The sequence below is a fragment of the Neomonachus schauinslandi genome, chromosome 10, assembly GCF_002201575.2.
Source record: "Neomonachus schauinslandi chromosome 10, ASM220157v2, whole genome shotgun sequence".
Classification (NCBI taxonomy): domain Eukaryota; kingdom Metazoa; phylum Chordata; class Mammalia; order Carnivora; family Phocidae; genus Neomonachus; species Neomonachus schauinslandi.
In genome coordinates this window covers 109,843,149-109,859,416 of record NC_058412.1, presented here as the reverse complement: position 1 = coordinate 109,859,416, position 16,268 = coordinate 109,843,149, and the positions used below count along the sequence as shown (strand labels likewise).

Here is a 16,268-nt window from a genome sequence, read left to right as displayed (position 1 = left end):
TTTACGGCCTGAGCAATATGTTAAAATCATCCACTTTCATTTTCTGATTTCAACGTCCTGTTTCCTGGCACTTCACTCTGTGGCCTACAGCACTGGGCTTATTGGGATCGGTGGCTTCCTCAGACTTGACGGAGGCCCAGTGGAGAGGTTATTGATGGTCAGGTTGTCCTTTCCCCAAAGTATCTGAGGCCCTGCAGAATCTGTTTCTTGTTTGTGACTTAACTCCCAGGACTATGTGGTGTCGGTGTCCCTGTGAATGTGGTGGAGGCAGCAGAGGCTCACAGAGCTTCGGCCATCCTTTGCCCAAGGTCCTTCCCGTCGTTTCTGTCTCCCCCATGTTTCCCTTTGAGCTAGGAGCCTACCCAGTTAGCCAGGGCACAGAGTTGTCATCTAACCCCAGACTCGGCACCTTCTTGCCTGGGCCCTTCCTGTGACTTCACCCTGGCTGGCTTCTCAACAGAAACGCATCAGGTGCCACGTGCCCTCCATCCTATCGTGAGGTAGGCAGGGGCCCAGGTGGGCAGTCTGCCAGAAGGAAAGGACTGGAATTGTCGCATGCCTCTCCTGTTTGTGAGTGGGCAGCAGGGGATTCCTGCCTGAAAACCCATGCTGTGGTTTCTGATGAAATGAGCCCACGGCCCTGGCCTGTGCAGGGAAGTGGTTCTTGCCTCTGGGACAAGTGCCGCCTTCCCTGGCTTTCCATTCTGACATGCTCCCTGATGCCGGGTCGGGTTCGGAGCCCGCTTCTTCCTGTCCAGCACTTTGCTCTCAACAGACAGCCCCTGCCTGTAGCATCCCCAGAGCTCAGCTCATTCCCCCCTACTGGAGCGAGCTTTTCAGTCCCTGGCCCATAACCGCCCCCCGCCGCCCCCAGGGCACTTGTTTACCCTTCTTTTCTTTCCTTGGGTCCTCATAACCTGGACTTACAATGTAGTCTGTTTTGCAGACTTGTTTTCTTTTTACTTTAGTTGCCCTGGTTACCAGCTTTGTATATAAAGTAATCACCATTCCCCACCCTTTATTTCCCCACTGTTTCAGTGAAAAAGTTGCACTGTTTTCTGATGGTAGCCCTTGCAGAAGGAATTTGATGGCTTTTTAAACACTTCCTTTCTGGCTGTACCACCAGCAGACCTTTTCTTGCCCTCCTTTTTACGGGTCTCTACTCTGGCGTCGGGATGGATTTGGGCTTTAGATCACCGCATCATTTCGCAGTGTTTTTAGATAAAGAGCCTCAGCCCACCAGAGCCAGTGACCTAGAAAGAGGATTATGAGATGGGAAAGAGCTAATTTTAAAAAGAAAACGCCCCATCTGCCCTAAACGGGTTCTACCTGTGTTGCTTTGATTGTGAGTAATATAAACAAACAAATTATATAATTACAGGGGAAGTGAGGTCTGTCTGATCATGGTCAAAAACCCAGAGCTTTTGCCTTGTCCATCTCTCTTCATCCTGCCTCAACCTAGAACTCCCAAAGCAGTGGCTTCTGTAGACTCAGCTTTGGCAGAGGCTATGTAAAGAGATGTAGCTCTTGTTTTCCTGGTGGAATGGAGACCCCGTACTAGGGATGAGAGGACTCGTCTTCACGCTCAGTCTTGAATGATCCATATGACCACCCACGGCAGGCCCCGCCTTTTCCTCAGCAAGATAAGACTCCTGCCTATTTAGACTTTGGGGGCAGTTATAGTCCTCAAATAACTTCCACGGAAAGACTCCATGTGCCATTAATTGCTACATTGGGATTTGTTTGGAGATGCCGATCACCAGCTCTCCTGGAGTTTCTATTGGTTCAACAAAAGGAAAGACTTCTTGAAAGGCAGAGCTGGAGTGTCAAGCCAACACGACTTGATTCTAACTTCTGTGTCTGCTTTGGACTCCTGTTCCCACCAGACTTCCTTCCTGTTTACATCTCTCACATGTCCCATTATCCATCCTATCTCTCAGCCTAGAATTCTCTTCTTGCTTCTCCCCACTGATCTACTGCCTGTCCTGTAGGTGGAACCCAGGTCCTGCGCCTTCTGACTCCCAGATCTGGCAACTCCTACCCACCCGTCACTGCTCGTTGTAAAAGTTGACCTCAATGCAGATACTTAAGATGCTTGCTGTCTTATATACTTACCTGTTATCTCCTTGAAACTAAGCTTTGTAGAACGAGGGGCCTGTTACAGACCTAACTTGTGCTAGGCAGATACGGTGGGCGAGCAGCAAACACTGGAATATGCCTCAAATGAAACTGTAGTGCCGTGTTCTAGGCGCATCCACAAGAGTCCTGCAAGTTAGGAGAGCGGGGAGGAGAGGTCCTTTGCCTGATAAGGATTAACAGACATTTTTACGGCCTTCTTGCACCCTTGACCTTGTCTCATCAGCAGCCCTGCGAGCCATGGGGGGTGTGATCCAGAGGCACTGGAATGAAACACAGTGGCTTCCCAGTCACATGGATTGGAGTCCCTGGACTCTAAGTCTCTGGGAGCCTCAGGTTCTTCACCTTTTAAGATGGGGCTATTTCCGTCCTACTCCCCCCCCCCCCCCCCGGGGTGGGGGGGAGGGTGAATACCAGCTTGAAGGTCAGAGGCCAGTGTAGGTATTCTGTGAGTGAGTGACGTATGGCTGTGTACAGGTGTGGCGGCAGAAGCAGAGACTTGGAAAGGTGAACTAAGTGCAGTTGCCTCCTGGTTATTCATTGAACCAGTCAGCAGGCACCGGGTAATTCCAAAGCCAGGTGCTTGACCCCAGTGTCCGCAGCCTGTGTCATTCCTTAGCTTGTTAGCCCTTGACTCATCCCGTGTGAGTAGACCTGGGCCTGCTTGGTGCACTGTTGGCTCCGTGCGGGGTTTGCTGGTCCTCTCGGATGGGAGCCTGGTCACCACTGTCCCATCGTAAGTCCGCTGTGCTGCATGCGTGTCGTCTGAGAGTGGTGTGGATGTGTCCGTGGCACTCAAGCTCTTTCCGGTCTTCCTTCGATTTAGGAGAAAGGATCCTGGGTTATGCCGAGGAGCCCTGCTATCTCTGGTTTGTCATGGAGTTCTGTGAAGGTGGAGACCTGAATCAGTACGTCCTGTCCCGGAGGCCGGACCCAGCCACCAACAAAAGCTTCATGCTACAGCTCACAAGCGCCATTGCCTTCCTGCACAAAAACCACATCGTGCACAGGGACCTAAAGCCAGACAACATCCTCATCACCGAGCGGTCTGGCACCCCCATCCTCAAGGTGGCAGACTTTGGACTAAGCAAGGTCTGTGCGGGGTTAGCCCCCCGAGGAAAAGAGGGCCATCAAGACAACAAAAATGTGAATGTGAATAAATACTGGCTGTCCTCAGCCTGCGGCTCAGACTTCTACATGGCCCCCGAAGTCTGGGAGGGACACTACACAGCCAAGGCCGACATCTTTGCCCTGGGCATTATCATCTGGGCAATGATAGAAAGAATCACTTTTATTGACTCTGAGACCAAGAAGGAGCTCCTGGGGACCTATATCAAACAGGGGACCGAAATCGTCCCTGTTGGTGAGGCGCTGCTAGAAAACCCAAAGATGGAGTTGCATATCCCCCAGAAACGCAGGACTTCCATGTCTGAGGGGATCAAGCAGCTCTTGAAAGATATGTTAGCTGCTAACCCACAGGACCGGCCTGATGCCTTTGAACTTGAAACCAGAATGGACCAGGTCACATGTGCTGCTTAAAATTCAGGGCAAAGCATCTTGAGTGTTTTTAAACTAGGTGAGTGTACTCTTTTTGTTCTGCATGCACACTTCCCGGACTGGATTCTTCATCTCGGGCCCTACAGCGGGCCCCATGGAGCTGGGGGGCGATGGAGGGTTGAAGACAACCGAGTGCTTATTGTGAGAGGACCCGCCTGAGTCTTGAGGAGGAGAGCTTTGGGGGAGTGAGAGCTGAAAAGTATAGGAAAGTTCTCTGAGGGGACGTCGCATTTGAGCAGAGTCTCATGTGTTTTAGAAATACTTTTTCTCGTCAATTAATAAATGCTTACTGGAGAAAATGTGCAAAAGAGATAACGGACAATTTTTTTCAGAGAATAAACATTATCCATAATTGTATCCTTCCTATTCACATGTCCAGTTCTGCACAGTTGAGACCTGCTATATTTAGGTACAGTTTTGTTTCCTGCTCTTTGAATACTCATCTGAGCATCTCCCCATGTGATACTTTGGAAGTTCGGTTTTCAATAATTGATGTCCCATTATATGTACAATGTAAGCATTTTCCTATTTTAGATATCTGATGGGTTTCCTTCATTTTAGATAGTGTAAATAATGCGTGAGTGAATATTCTTTTATATGGAAGTCTTTGCTTATTTAAGAGATTGATTGTGGGCTTTCATTTGTCAAGTGTTGTGCTAGGCTCTGGGGTAACAGCGGTGAGCAAATTCAGAAAATGGCTCCCCCATCCTCATGAATTCTGCAGCTTAGTTGAATTAGCCGGTGAGAGAAACATTGATCGTTATTTGTCATAGGTGCTTTACGACAAATGAGAAATGATATTAAGGGAAATTAGCCTTTTAGGTGATGGTGCCCTGAGGCAGGAGTAGGGAATTGGGGGGAGCATTCCAGGTAAAAGGAGTAACCTCTGCAAAGGACCTGAAGCTGGAGGGAGCCTAGCACACTTGAGCGCCTCCGCCAGTTTGGGGTAGTGAAGAGAGCAGACCTTTGGTAATCAGACAGTAACCTGTCAGGAGAGTTAGGCAGAGCTGAGGTGGAAAATCCAAAAGTGTGTACCGGGCAGGGCAGTGGTCGTTGAGATGGACCAGAGTCTGGGGTGTGAGCAAGGGACATAAGCTCAGAAATAAGGTGAAACGGGGACCCTGGAATTTGACCTTAGGAGGCATTTGGGAGCCACGTGCATACCAGAGCAGAAGGGTGCAGCGTTAAGGACTTCCGGTACATGCGAACGGAGTTGAACTGGAGCCTGAGAGACCAGCTGGACCAATGATTTTATTCCCAGTGCTAGTAAAGCGATGTTGTTGAACCGGAAATTAAGTAGCACTGAGGATGGAGGAGTGCCTGGATCATCATCAAGGCAGGCAGTTGGCAAGACAGCCAGCCAGATGTGGAAGCATAAGAAAGCAATACATTGGGAGAGATTGATGGCAATAGATACAAAGGCTGGCTGGTGTATTGGTCAGATTTGACTTGTTTTCAAGTAAGGCAGCCTAGCTTTGTGAGAAGGGACAAGAACATTGACTCCTCCCATATATGCCAGGTGGGTATGTAGCAATTGGTTTCCCCTTTGCCACCCTGCAAGGGGTTAGGTCATTTATCCACTGTCCTTCTAATTTAAGTGCAGGTGTATTTTCCTCATGACCCTCCCCCCATCCTACCTTTTGTCTTAATCTGGCAAGCTGGAAATAAGCTATTCTTATATTTGCTGAAGCCTTGAGATGAGGTGATGAGGGGTGGTGCTAATCCCAGGGGTCACCCTGGGCACAGAGCCGTCGGTCGCCTGGGGGGGTTCTTGGTCCCTTCCTTTCCCCCCATCGCCCTCGGAGTGCTGTTTGCTCTCAGTGAGTGCTGAGCGGAGCCTGGTCACATCTGTAGTGTTCTCAGTGAACTTACTTCGGGAGCAAGCCACTAGGTTTAATTCTTGCTTCCCAGAAACATTGAGCACTTTGGCAGATGGCAGGCCAGTTTGCCCTGCTGCCCACTGAGTGAGAGTGTTCTCCAGAGCTCGGTTTGGGGTAGTGCCGTGTTAGAGCCCAGAAAGGGTTGGCTAGACCACGTTTTAGTCATATTTCATGCCACCACTTCTCATTTCCAACTTATTGCTTCCACTTTTAAAAAACCTCTTAGAGGGACGCCTGAGTGGCACAGTAGTTAAGCACCTGACTCTTGGTTTCAGCTCAGTTTGTGATCTCTGGGAGATCCGCTCATCGTGGAGTCTGCCTGAGATTCTCTCCCTCTGCCCCTCCCCCCCCCCCCCCATAAACGTGCACGCACGCTCTCTCTCTAAAATAAACCTTAAAAAAAAAAAAACCTCTTAGAATTCAAGTTTTGTCCTGGGGTAGGATGAAGGTTGTCATTGGGAGAGACCTGAATTTGGGTTAGGATTGTGGGGTTGTCAAAACTAATTGAGATCAGGTCTCCATTTGGACAGCCACCGTTGGGATTTGTCCTGGTTTACAGGGCAAAGTTCTAGCTAAAAGAAGGGTGATTCCTCCAGGTAGGAGAAATAGGTGACGTTGCCATAAGAGAAGATGAGGCACATAGCCCTGCTGAGTGTCCCAGGCTCTGACCGCTAGTGACAACAATACTTGGTCAGCTGGTGCCTATTTGATCCGTACCCTAGCCTAGCCTGTCCCGGCCCGGGCATTTAGATTTGTGGGCCTGGGCCCAGGTCTGTGTAACCAGGAGCTGACCCTTGTAGTGCCAAAAGCTTCAAATCATTTGCAGTGTCAATGAGCTGTGTCTGGCTGGTTAAGGAATCAGAGGCTTGAGTTGGAAAGAGCTATTGTCCAAACTACCCCTGCTCCCCACTTAAGTTTTATAGATAGAGAAGCTAATTTCACGTAGTCAACATATTGACACACTATTTGCCAGGGATTATTTTAGTTACAGAAGATATTTTAGTGGATAAAATAGACAACAATTCTTGCAGTTGTGGCGCTTACATCCTGGTGGGGAGATAGACAATAAACATAGTATGTTTGAAAATGCCAAGTGCTCTGGGGGCCTTAGAGCAGGACAAGGGAGATCAGAATGCTGGGAGGTGGAGGGTGGAGGTGTACTTTTTTTTTTTTTTTTTTTTTAAAGATTTTATTTATTTATTTGAGAGCGCATGAGAGGGGGGAGGGTCAGAGGGAGAAGCAGACTCCCCGCCGAACAGGGAGCCCGATGCGGGACTCGATCCCGGGACTCCAGGATCATGACCTGAGCCGAAAGCAGCCGCTTAACCAACTGAGCCACCCAGGCGCCCCTGGAGGTGTACTTTTAAATGGAAGAGATCAGGGTGGGTCTCTTGAGACAGTGACCTTTTGAGTAAAGGCTAGGAGTTGAGTGAGTCATGAGGATTTCTGGAAAAAGAGCATCCCAGACAGAGGGAACAGCCAGTATAAAGGCTTGAAAGCTGGATAGAGAGCTGGGAGGGGAGTGTAGTAAGAAAAGAAGCAAGAAAGGTAACTAGGAGTCAACTAGAGTAGGCCTGTAGGCCATTGTAAGGATTTGGGGGTTTGGGCCTGGGTAGGATGGAAAGTCCTGAATGCGTGTTCGTTCAGCTGTGGGATAGCTGATCTTTTGAAAGGATCGTTGTGGCTACTGTGATAAAAGTAAACTCTAGGGGAACAAGGGAGGGGAAAAGATGGGAGGCTACTGTGACAAGCCAGGTGAGAGAGAATGGTGGCTTTGAACAATGGAGCCCGGGAGGGAATAGTAGATTTGGGGTGAATTTTGAAGTCAGCCAACCATTTCCTGCTGGATTGAATGTAAGGTATGACAGAAAGGAATCAAAGAGGGCTTGGAGGTTTTGGCCTTGGAAGCCCTTGGAAGGATAGAGTTGCCACCAAGTGAGACGGGAGGGACATGGAGAGGAACAGGTTGGGCTGGAGAAGGTTAGGCTTTGCTGCCATGTGTAAGTTTGCAATGCCTATTTAAAATCCAAGTACAGAGGTGGAGTGGGTAGTTGGGAGTCTGGAGTTCAGGGGAGAGATCTGGTCTAGAGACAGAAATTTAGAGATGGCCAAGGCACCAGAGGGGGGGATAGAGAGTTCAAAGAATGACTGGGCTCTGGGCCATCCCACAGTGAGGTTGGGGAGAAGGAAAGGAGCCGGCGAGATAGGAGACCTGGGATATGGTGTCCTGGAAGCAGGTGAAGACACGGTGAGGAGGAAGTAATTGGCCGTGGCCCATGTGCTGGTGGGTTGAGGGAGATGGGGACTGAGGATTGACCTTTGGCTTTAGCCAAAGTCACTGGCACTCACGAGCAATTTTGGTGGCACGTAATGAAGAGAACCCCTCAAACCACAGCAGGTTTGAGAGGGAATGAAAGGGAAGAAAATTGAGGCAGTGAGAGTTGACCAGTGATTCTCCAGGTTTTTGGTTTAAAAGCCCAGTTACACTTGCGAAATTGAGGACTCTAAAAAAGCTTTTGTTTGGGGTTATATCTTTGGATACTGGTAATATTAAAAATTAAAACCGAGAAATGTTTTAAATGTTTTTTCAAACAAATTTAGTGAGTAGAGTGGTATTGTTTTATATTCTTGCAAATGTTTTTATTATCTGCCTTAATAGCTGGGTTCTCTTATTTGCTTCTGATTTTAACCTGGTGCCATGTCACTCAGCATGTGACCTCTGGAAAACTCCATTGTACACCTAAGAGAGGATGTGAGAAAGGCAAACACGTCTTAGTGTTACTACGAACAGGGTTGGCTTCATGGAGTCCCGCACTCTAGACTACACTTCCGAGAACCAGTGGTATAGATGACTCTTCCTGAGGAATTTTCTGTGAAGGGGAGCTGCTGAAGTAGGGGGCAGCTGGAGATCTAGAAAGAAGGAGTTATTCAAGGTCCCAAATGAAGGGACAGAACTTGTGTGTCCTTACTCCTTGTCAGCGTTCCCATTAGACCTGTTATTGTGGCTCAGACTCCAGCTGCATATAGGCAACACTCTGTCCCTAGCTTGGCATGATGCAGAAAGGTCTCCGTAATCTGGGATTGTAGATTTCAGAGTAGTGTTCAAATCAGGGCTCACTGGTTTTAGTTTTTTTGCAACAGTGAACAAATGCACTTTGGGTGGGAAACATGGGATTCCTCTGGAAGGAGTGTTGCCTCCTGAGCTGTCTAGGACTGAGTGGTTCCATGTTTGGGGCTTACTGGCCATGTGACCTCAGGCAAGTTATATTATCTCTCTGGGTTTTATCATCCATTAAACGGGGGTAGATCCTGTTTATCTTATTGAGGTTGTTGGAATCACAGGAGGTTATAAAAGTGCCTTATATGACCTGCCTAAATGAAATGCTAAATTTTATTTTATTTTATTTATTTATTTTTTAAGATTTTATTTATTTGACAGAGAGTGACAGCAAGAGAGGAACACAAGCAGGGGGAGTGGGAGAGGGAGAAGCAGGCTTCCCGCTGAGCAGGGAGCCCGATATAGGGCTCGATCCCAGGACCCTGGGATCATGACCTGAGCCAAAGGCAGACGCTTACGACTGAGCCACCCAGGTGCCCCGAAACGCTAAATTTTAGATACACACTTTGGCTTGAGGTGAAAGTATTGTCCTCTCTTTGTCTCTGAAGACAGTGGTCTTTAGTAGCCTTGCTTCAGAGGATTTACCACATAGCTTTTTTTTTTTTTTTTTTTTTTTTAAACAAAGCTGGACTCCAGGCAACTGTGGCCAATTGCTTGTTCCAGAAAACTTACCTATTTTTAAAGATTACTCAATGGCGGATTCTATCTCTCCCTTATTTGTCATTTTTTAAAGATGTTTAATAATTCCTAGTGTTTCCTCCCAGCCAGCCACAGACCTTACCCAAAGTGGGTAAGCTAAACTGCTGTTCTAGGTGCCACCGCCCACCTCCGTTGCCAGGGAGGGTGTTGTAAGATGAGGGAGTCTGCATTCATGGCCAAGTTTGCTGTCTCATAGACGAGCCTCGGTTACTAGGGCCTTTGATAGTCAGGGTCCTTGAATGACATTTATTTGGAGCAGGCAGCTCAGGCCAGCTGAAGGAAATCTAGATGTTGGTGTGGCCTGAAGGGTCATAGAAAATAATTCTTTGTTCCATATGTGATCTTGGTAGCTGCCTAACATCAGAGGGGAAAAAAATCCAGCCTATTGTTGAGGTAATAAAGGATATATTTATTCTTGGCTTGAGGTCCAAAGATGTGGCTCTGGGCTCATATGCTAGAGGACCTGAGTTGACCCCTTGACCTGGGCTTGATGCTTCTTGTTTTTATGAGATTTGAGGTGGAGGTCCCCAACCCACTATTTGGACCCCTGATGGTCTCCTGGGGATTCACAAGCTTCAGCTCATCTAACAGGCAACAGCATGTTGGCTCACATTGAAGCTGTAGAAACCAATTCAGAACACTTCTTTACTTTTTGGCAGAATTATACCCCAATTGTGTCACATTATAGGTGTCGAGTTAAAAGTGATACTGGAAACTAAAAAATGGAAAAGAAATTCTTAATGTGGTTCATTTTAAACAGCAAAGTTTTCAAAACAATCCCCGGAGGGTAAACTAGAAACGGGTTTTCCGTGAGAAGTTGGGAGCTTGGGACAAATAGGTAGGTATTCAGGTCCCCTCTCGGTTGAGTGTGACTTCCTTGTCCAGCCATGAGGACAGACGTGAACAAATCCAGGAGCACATAACACATGCCCTTCACTCAGGACCCTGTGGGAGGTGGCCACACTAAACGGAGCTTCTGGGGTGAGACCCCCCACCTGGAGCCTCGCCTTGTGTGGGGGAGGGGGCTGAGGGGTTAGGTTTTGAAGGAGAGCGACAGTGCTGAAGATGGCCAGAGATGTTGATAATCACTGCATCCCTGGGGCCAAGTGCTTTTTGACCATTATTTCAACTTCCCAAAGGTCACAGCTGATAAGGAGCAAAGCCTAGATTTGAACCCAGGTCTGAGTCCCTGGTGTCCACTGACATGGGGTAATGCCTCATTGAAACATCTAGCAGTCACGTGTTTTTATAATGGAATTCAACAAATAGTTGTGCGCTGAGTGGAGTGTGAGATGAGTAACGTGAGCACGAGGCGCATGGCCATTAGTAGCCTTCTAGTTGGGAGTTTCTTGTACCCCGAAAAGTACAGCATGCTGAACAGCTAGGTAGCCCAACGGGGCGGGGTGGGGGGGATGAGCAAGGACACCTTCTCCATGAAGCCTTAACCGCCGAAGGGACCAGAGTTGGTTTGATTCCTACACCCCAGAGGCTCATCCCAGTTAGTCTCTGGTGGAATCTTGAACCTTCCAGAGGATGGAAGGAGGGAAATGCCGTCCTCGCCCTGAAGCGGATGATTAGATCCTTACGGGATAGGGGTTTTATTTAAAGTTGAAAGATCTTTGGGAGGGGAATGTATTTAGCTGGTGATTATCAATCCTTGGATGCAAGCAGATCTGCAGTCTCTGAGCCTCTTTTGAATCCCTGTCTATAAAATGGATGTCTCAGCCTGGCCTTCCCCGTCACCCTAGCACTCCTTAGGGCTAAGAGCGGAGGGGTTGTGCATGAGGATCCAGAAGGTTTGCTTCTCTTCTCGCTGGGAAATTAGCTGTGTCTTCACTCTGAGGACCTGGTGGCCGGAGGTACCAGCATCCAGGGAGACCGTGGGGCCTGGTCTGTCTCCTCGTGTTTTCTCGGGGTTCCCCCAGGTCAAGAAGGCCAGGCATCTCCCTGGGGGCCAGCTTTTGCTCTTGCCTTTGCCCTCCCCTGACAGCTCTGGCTGTACCCACGGGAGGAAGCTGAGCTGGGGTTATGTAATGGGGCGGGTGGCCCCCAGGGACAGTCTGTCTCTTGAAGCTCTGCAGGACATCAAAGCATCCGTGAGGGGACAGGCCTGCCCCAGGGCTGTTGTGGTTCACATTCTCCTATTCCCTGGCATCCTTGGCTCCTCCTAGCCCAGACGGCATCCCTTTGGGCAAAGCAAAATCACTTTTGTAATCATGCAGCTGTAAGCAAGGCTGCCTGATGGTTGGGGTCCTTCCAAGTCCCATTCCTCTCCCCCCCCCCCCCCCGCCCCGGGACACAAACACTTCTACCAACAATAACAGCTCCTGGGTGTAAAAACCTGCTTTGAGGGGCCCCTGACTTGTGCTGAGCAGAGGCCTTGTCCTCTCTCTTCAGCTCTGAATGAAATACTTTCCACACTTTTTTTTTTTTTTTAAAGATTTTATTTATTTATTGGACAGAGAGAGGCAGTGAGAGAGGGAACATAAGCAGGGGGAGTGGGAGAGGGAGAAGCAGGCTTCCCACGGAGCAGGGAGCCCGATGCGGGACTCGATCCCAGGACCCCAGGATCATGACCCGAGCCGAAGGCAGACGCTTAACGACTGAGCCACCCAGGCGCCCCCACACTTTTTAATAGTTGACACCACGTGTGCAGTTACCACATAGCATCTGCATGACTGCCACCTGCCGGCCTGCTGCAGATGAGGAAGCGGAGAATCCCCTTACTAAGTTTTGAGAGCCGGGATTTCAAACAAGGTATCTGCCCGGAAATTTCACTGTTCCCTTCTGCTTCCTGCAGCCTCTTTAAAAGCAGCTTTTGATGGGTTTATATTTTCAGGCGGATGGTGGACTCCCCCTCCGAGGAGCACCATACAGGTGGCCCCTTAGGTATTCGTGTACGGTGCTGCCCGTGGGCATCTCTGAGTCTGACGACTGACCTGGGCACAGGCATGCCGGAGCGGGGCCACCGTCCGCGCCTCCAGGTGAGGTCACCTGTGTGCGGGTTCCCCTTGGGTCACCCTGATATAGCCTCACACGTGGGCAGGTGAGGCGAGGCTGGGTTAGTGAGGCTCCCACATAACCGGGGGCGGGCCACAGCAGGCAGAAGTCTAAGTTACCCAAAGGTTGGAAGGTGGGAGACCAGAAGCCCGCTCCATGTAATGGCTGTCAGGAAAGCGCGGGCACTGAGGGAGTGCCAACAGGCGCCAGGCTGAGGAAAGGGCTCTGATGTGACCCAAAGGCAGCCTGCTGTCTCTGTTCCCTCCACCAGGGATCCTGGCAGAAGCCCCTTCCCAGTGAACATAGCCCGGGCCTTTGAGACTGAGGACCCAAAGCAAAATAGCAGTAATGGCCAGGTTTCTCCCTGACAGATCTCCCTGTTCATTTATGAAATCTTGACTAAAGCGGGGGATTTCGTCATTGGTGCCCATCATTGATGTGGCTGCCCGCAGCCCTGTGTGGAAAGATGTTGGGGCCAAGTCGCATTTGGTGAGCAAGAGCCCTCCTGATATGTGGCAGGTACTTGCCTGGGGGTGGTGTTGACAGGCTAGAACCGCCCCCTCCCAGTGTTGTCCTCTAGTCATTTACCGTGCAGCAACGGGGAGATGACATGGAGACTTAATTGTAGTAGCTGTGGCCCAGGAGAGATACAGGAAGCCTGGAGGGAGCGGAGGGAAAGCTTCCGGGAGGAAGGAGCACCTTGGGCTGGTTCTTGAAGGTCGGTTTAGTGGCACCTTGTAAACCAGGTGATAGCAGGTCACAGCTCAGGGCTCGCCAGAAACTCGCCTTTCGCGCCCTGAGGCTTTGTTGGGTACAGGACCCAGCTCTCCAGGGGAGAGGGTACCGCTGTAGTCATGAAATCCGAACCAGAGATGCCTTCTAGACCCAGGACCTGGGGAGACAGCCCAGGGTTCCGTCTTGGTAAACTAGGGCAGCGACATAAGCTCCCAGCCCCCCCTTTTGTTGCCTAGTGAGTCCTCAGTGGTATTACAGAACCAAAGGAAATGGAGACCTCCTCCCGCATCTCTAGGATGCAGAAGCATGGCAGGCCTTAAAACTGCCAGCCAAGTTTAAAATAAATCAATAGCATAACATACTGCAGTGAATTTCCCAACTTTAAAGGAATTTCACTTTCAGTTAGAGGTGCCAGGGGAAAGCTATAACTCAGCCTGCATCATATACAGGTCAGATTTCTGTGTGTTGTTTCTTTGTAAAAGAAAACAATATCTAGGGACTCGGTGCGGGGAGATGGATTTGAGCCACCCAGCCACACCACAGGGCATGGTGAGGAAGATGAAAATGCTTCTGGTTTTTCCAGGCTGGAAAAAGGAGCCGGGTATGGGGCCTGGGCAGTAATCTCATGGAGGGGAACCTTGACTCCTTGTCATTCCAAGGCCTGGTACCGTAGCAATGATGGAAGGCAGGTCAGCTTTGGTATATGGTGTTGGATTTTAGCTTTGGTCAGCTGTTCCAATGGGAAAGTCACAGAGATGGTGTGAGCCAGTTGACTCATTCTGCATTTACTTCCATCCATTTAGAAAAAGGAAACCCTTACATATCGTGGACAGCACCCTTTTGTTTTTTGCCTTTCTGCTTTTTTCAGACATGTCCAAGACATGTCTTTCCTTCCAGAAGGCTCTGGTCTGGGGCACGTCTGAGGCATGGGCTTGGAAGCACAGTGCCGTCAGATCTTGGCAGAGTGCATGGGCCTTACCAGCCCAGCCCACCCTTGTACAGACATAAGGAAAACTGGAAGTCACAAGTAAAGACTCATTTGTTGTTAGTAACCAGATTGCATACTTGGATTTGATGAATGGTTTGCATGGGGCAGCAGAAATGAGTGTGAGTATACCACACCCCAAACAACACAGTGACTCTTACCTTCTAGAAGGAGTTATTTGGGAGTTTAGGCCAGTTGCCTAAACTGAAATCCAGATGTCACCGCCGATGTGATCCAGGTGGCCCCTCCCTGCCCTGCCCTCAGATGCTCAGGGCAGAGGCACCAAGCAGGTGTAGCACCAAGAGCCACTGGAGAGCCCATCACTCCAGCGCAGTGTTTTGTTTGGAGTCCTGTGGCTGTGGGACAGCTGTTCTGGAACTGTGGCTTCCCACCTATTCATGGAGTGTCACTGAGTTGGGGCTAAGCTCGTGGTGCCATGGGCAGACCCAGATGTGGGTCTTCAGGATCTGCAGCCTGATTATGTGGCCTGGGCAAAGTTGAACCAGAGTTCAAAAGACTGCTTCCTTTCTATCAGTGGGAGGAACAGAGGATGTCACGAGTGAGAAGTTTCCTACTTAATAGATCAAGATTCTATCCTGTGAACTTGAAGATGTTGACAAGCTATCACCATACTCCTCCCTGCTCCTCCTCACTAGCTCCCATCCCCCAACACACACAGTGTCAGGGACAGACCGTCTCAGAGTGTGGTCCCCAGACTGGCAGCATCAGCTGGGAACTTGTCAGAATGCATATCTCTGGCCCCACTTTAGTCCTGCGGAGTCGGAAACCAGGGGAGGGTATTCAGCAAGCCGTCTGGGTGACACTGAGGCACACTCAGGGTCAGGGTTGAGGGCTGCCCTGGCAAAAGAAGGTAAAAGCACACTCTGCCACGTTACCATCTATTAAACACACAGCCACACATACCTTACCTCTTAACCTTTGGTCCTCAAAAAGCTTAGATCTAGGCTTAAGAGCTAGGAAGAGGGGCCTGCTGGGTCCTAATCCTGTCTCTGCCTTCCATAATTACCTATCATCGGGACTTTGGGCAAGTCACTTCTCTGTGGGCTGTGGTTTTTTTGTCTAGAAAACCAGGGCACCTAAAGGACCACTCTCAGCCCCTCTCTCCCTGCTCCCTCAGCCCGGTCATGTTTGTGGGTTCCACAGTGGATGAGTTTCCAGGAGTCGGGACTCCTGATTCTTGCTTTGTTTCCCCCGCGGTGCATGTGTCCTTAGGATGAGGTGAGGTCCTGCAGCCACCTGCTCTTGGGAAGAGAAAGAAAATAATTGAATTTCTCCATGGGCTTCCCTGGCCCTGGGAGAGTAGACTTCTGAGCCATAATAACAGTGAGTATCTTGGGATGATCTCCAGCAGAGTACCCTCAGGGGAGTACAGGGCCCTGTGAGGTCCTTGTAGGATGGGAGCTCACCCTTCAAGAAAGGGGAACTTGAGAGGCAGCTGGGCATAGGGAATGGGGAAGCAACAGGATGCACAGGTCCGGCTTGGGTCTCCAAGTGGAGTCTTGGACATGGTTTGAATCCTGACTAGAAATCTTCACTTGTTCATTCCCCCTGACATGTATTGAGCACCTGCTCTTTGTCCAGCTTGGGCCATGGAGACAAAGATAATCCCTGACCTCAGTCCAGCTAAACCTTAGGCATCTCTCTGAGCCTTGGAGTCTTCATTTATAAAATGGGTTGCTACTAACATTTACCCCATAGGATTTTCATGTGGATTCAATGGAAAATGGATGTAAAGCTAGCCTGAGGATGCTGGCCGTGCAGGAGGCACCCCATAGCTCTTGGGTTCTGTTGTCTTTTCGTACTAGTTCTTGGCCACCCTGGTGACAGAGCGTGAAGTAGTCTCTCAGGATGCTTCCCACCCACCCCCATCAATAAAGAAAACACACACGCCAGAGGGGCCCATTAATTTTTTTGGTAGCCTAACCGGTAGGTGCTTACGGTACATCGGGGACAGCTCAGACCTGGTCCCCACGCTCCGGGCCCTTTGACCTCAGTTTGAGAGATTGGTCCTAAGAGGAAACTAAATTTCATGCCTGTATGGATGGAGGAAACAGAAAATAGGGAACCCTCCCCAAGGCCGGAGGAGGAGGTGCCATTGAACCTGAGACCTGAAGGATGAGGTGTCTGCCAGGCAGCT

General features: G+C 49.7%; 1 protein-coding gene across 1 annotated transcript in view; it reads left to right on the top strand.

Annotated features, from left to right (window-relative positions):
• Positions 1–16,268, top strand: part of STK35 (serine/threonine kinase 35) — a 38,984-nt gene that overhangs the window by 10,644 nt on the left and 12,072 nt on the right. The window contains exon 3 of the mRNA XM_021688919.2: positions 2,963–3,712. Coding sequence (XP_021544594.1) covers positions 2,963–3,675 — 713 coding nt within the window. The 3' untranslated portion in view covers positions 3,676–3,712. The remainder of the gene's footprint in view (positions 1–2,962; positions 3,713–16,268) is intronic.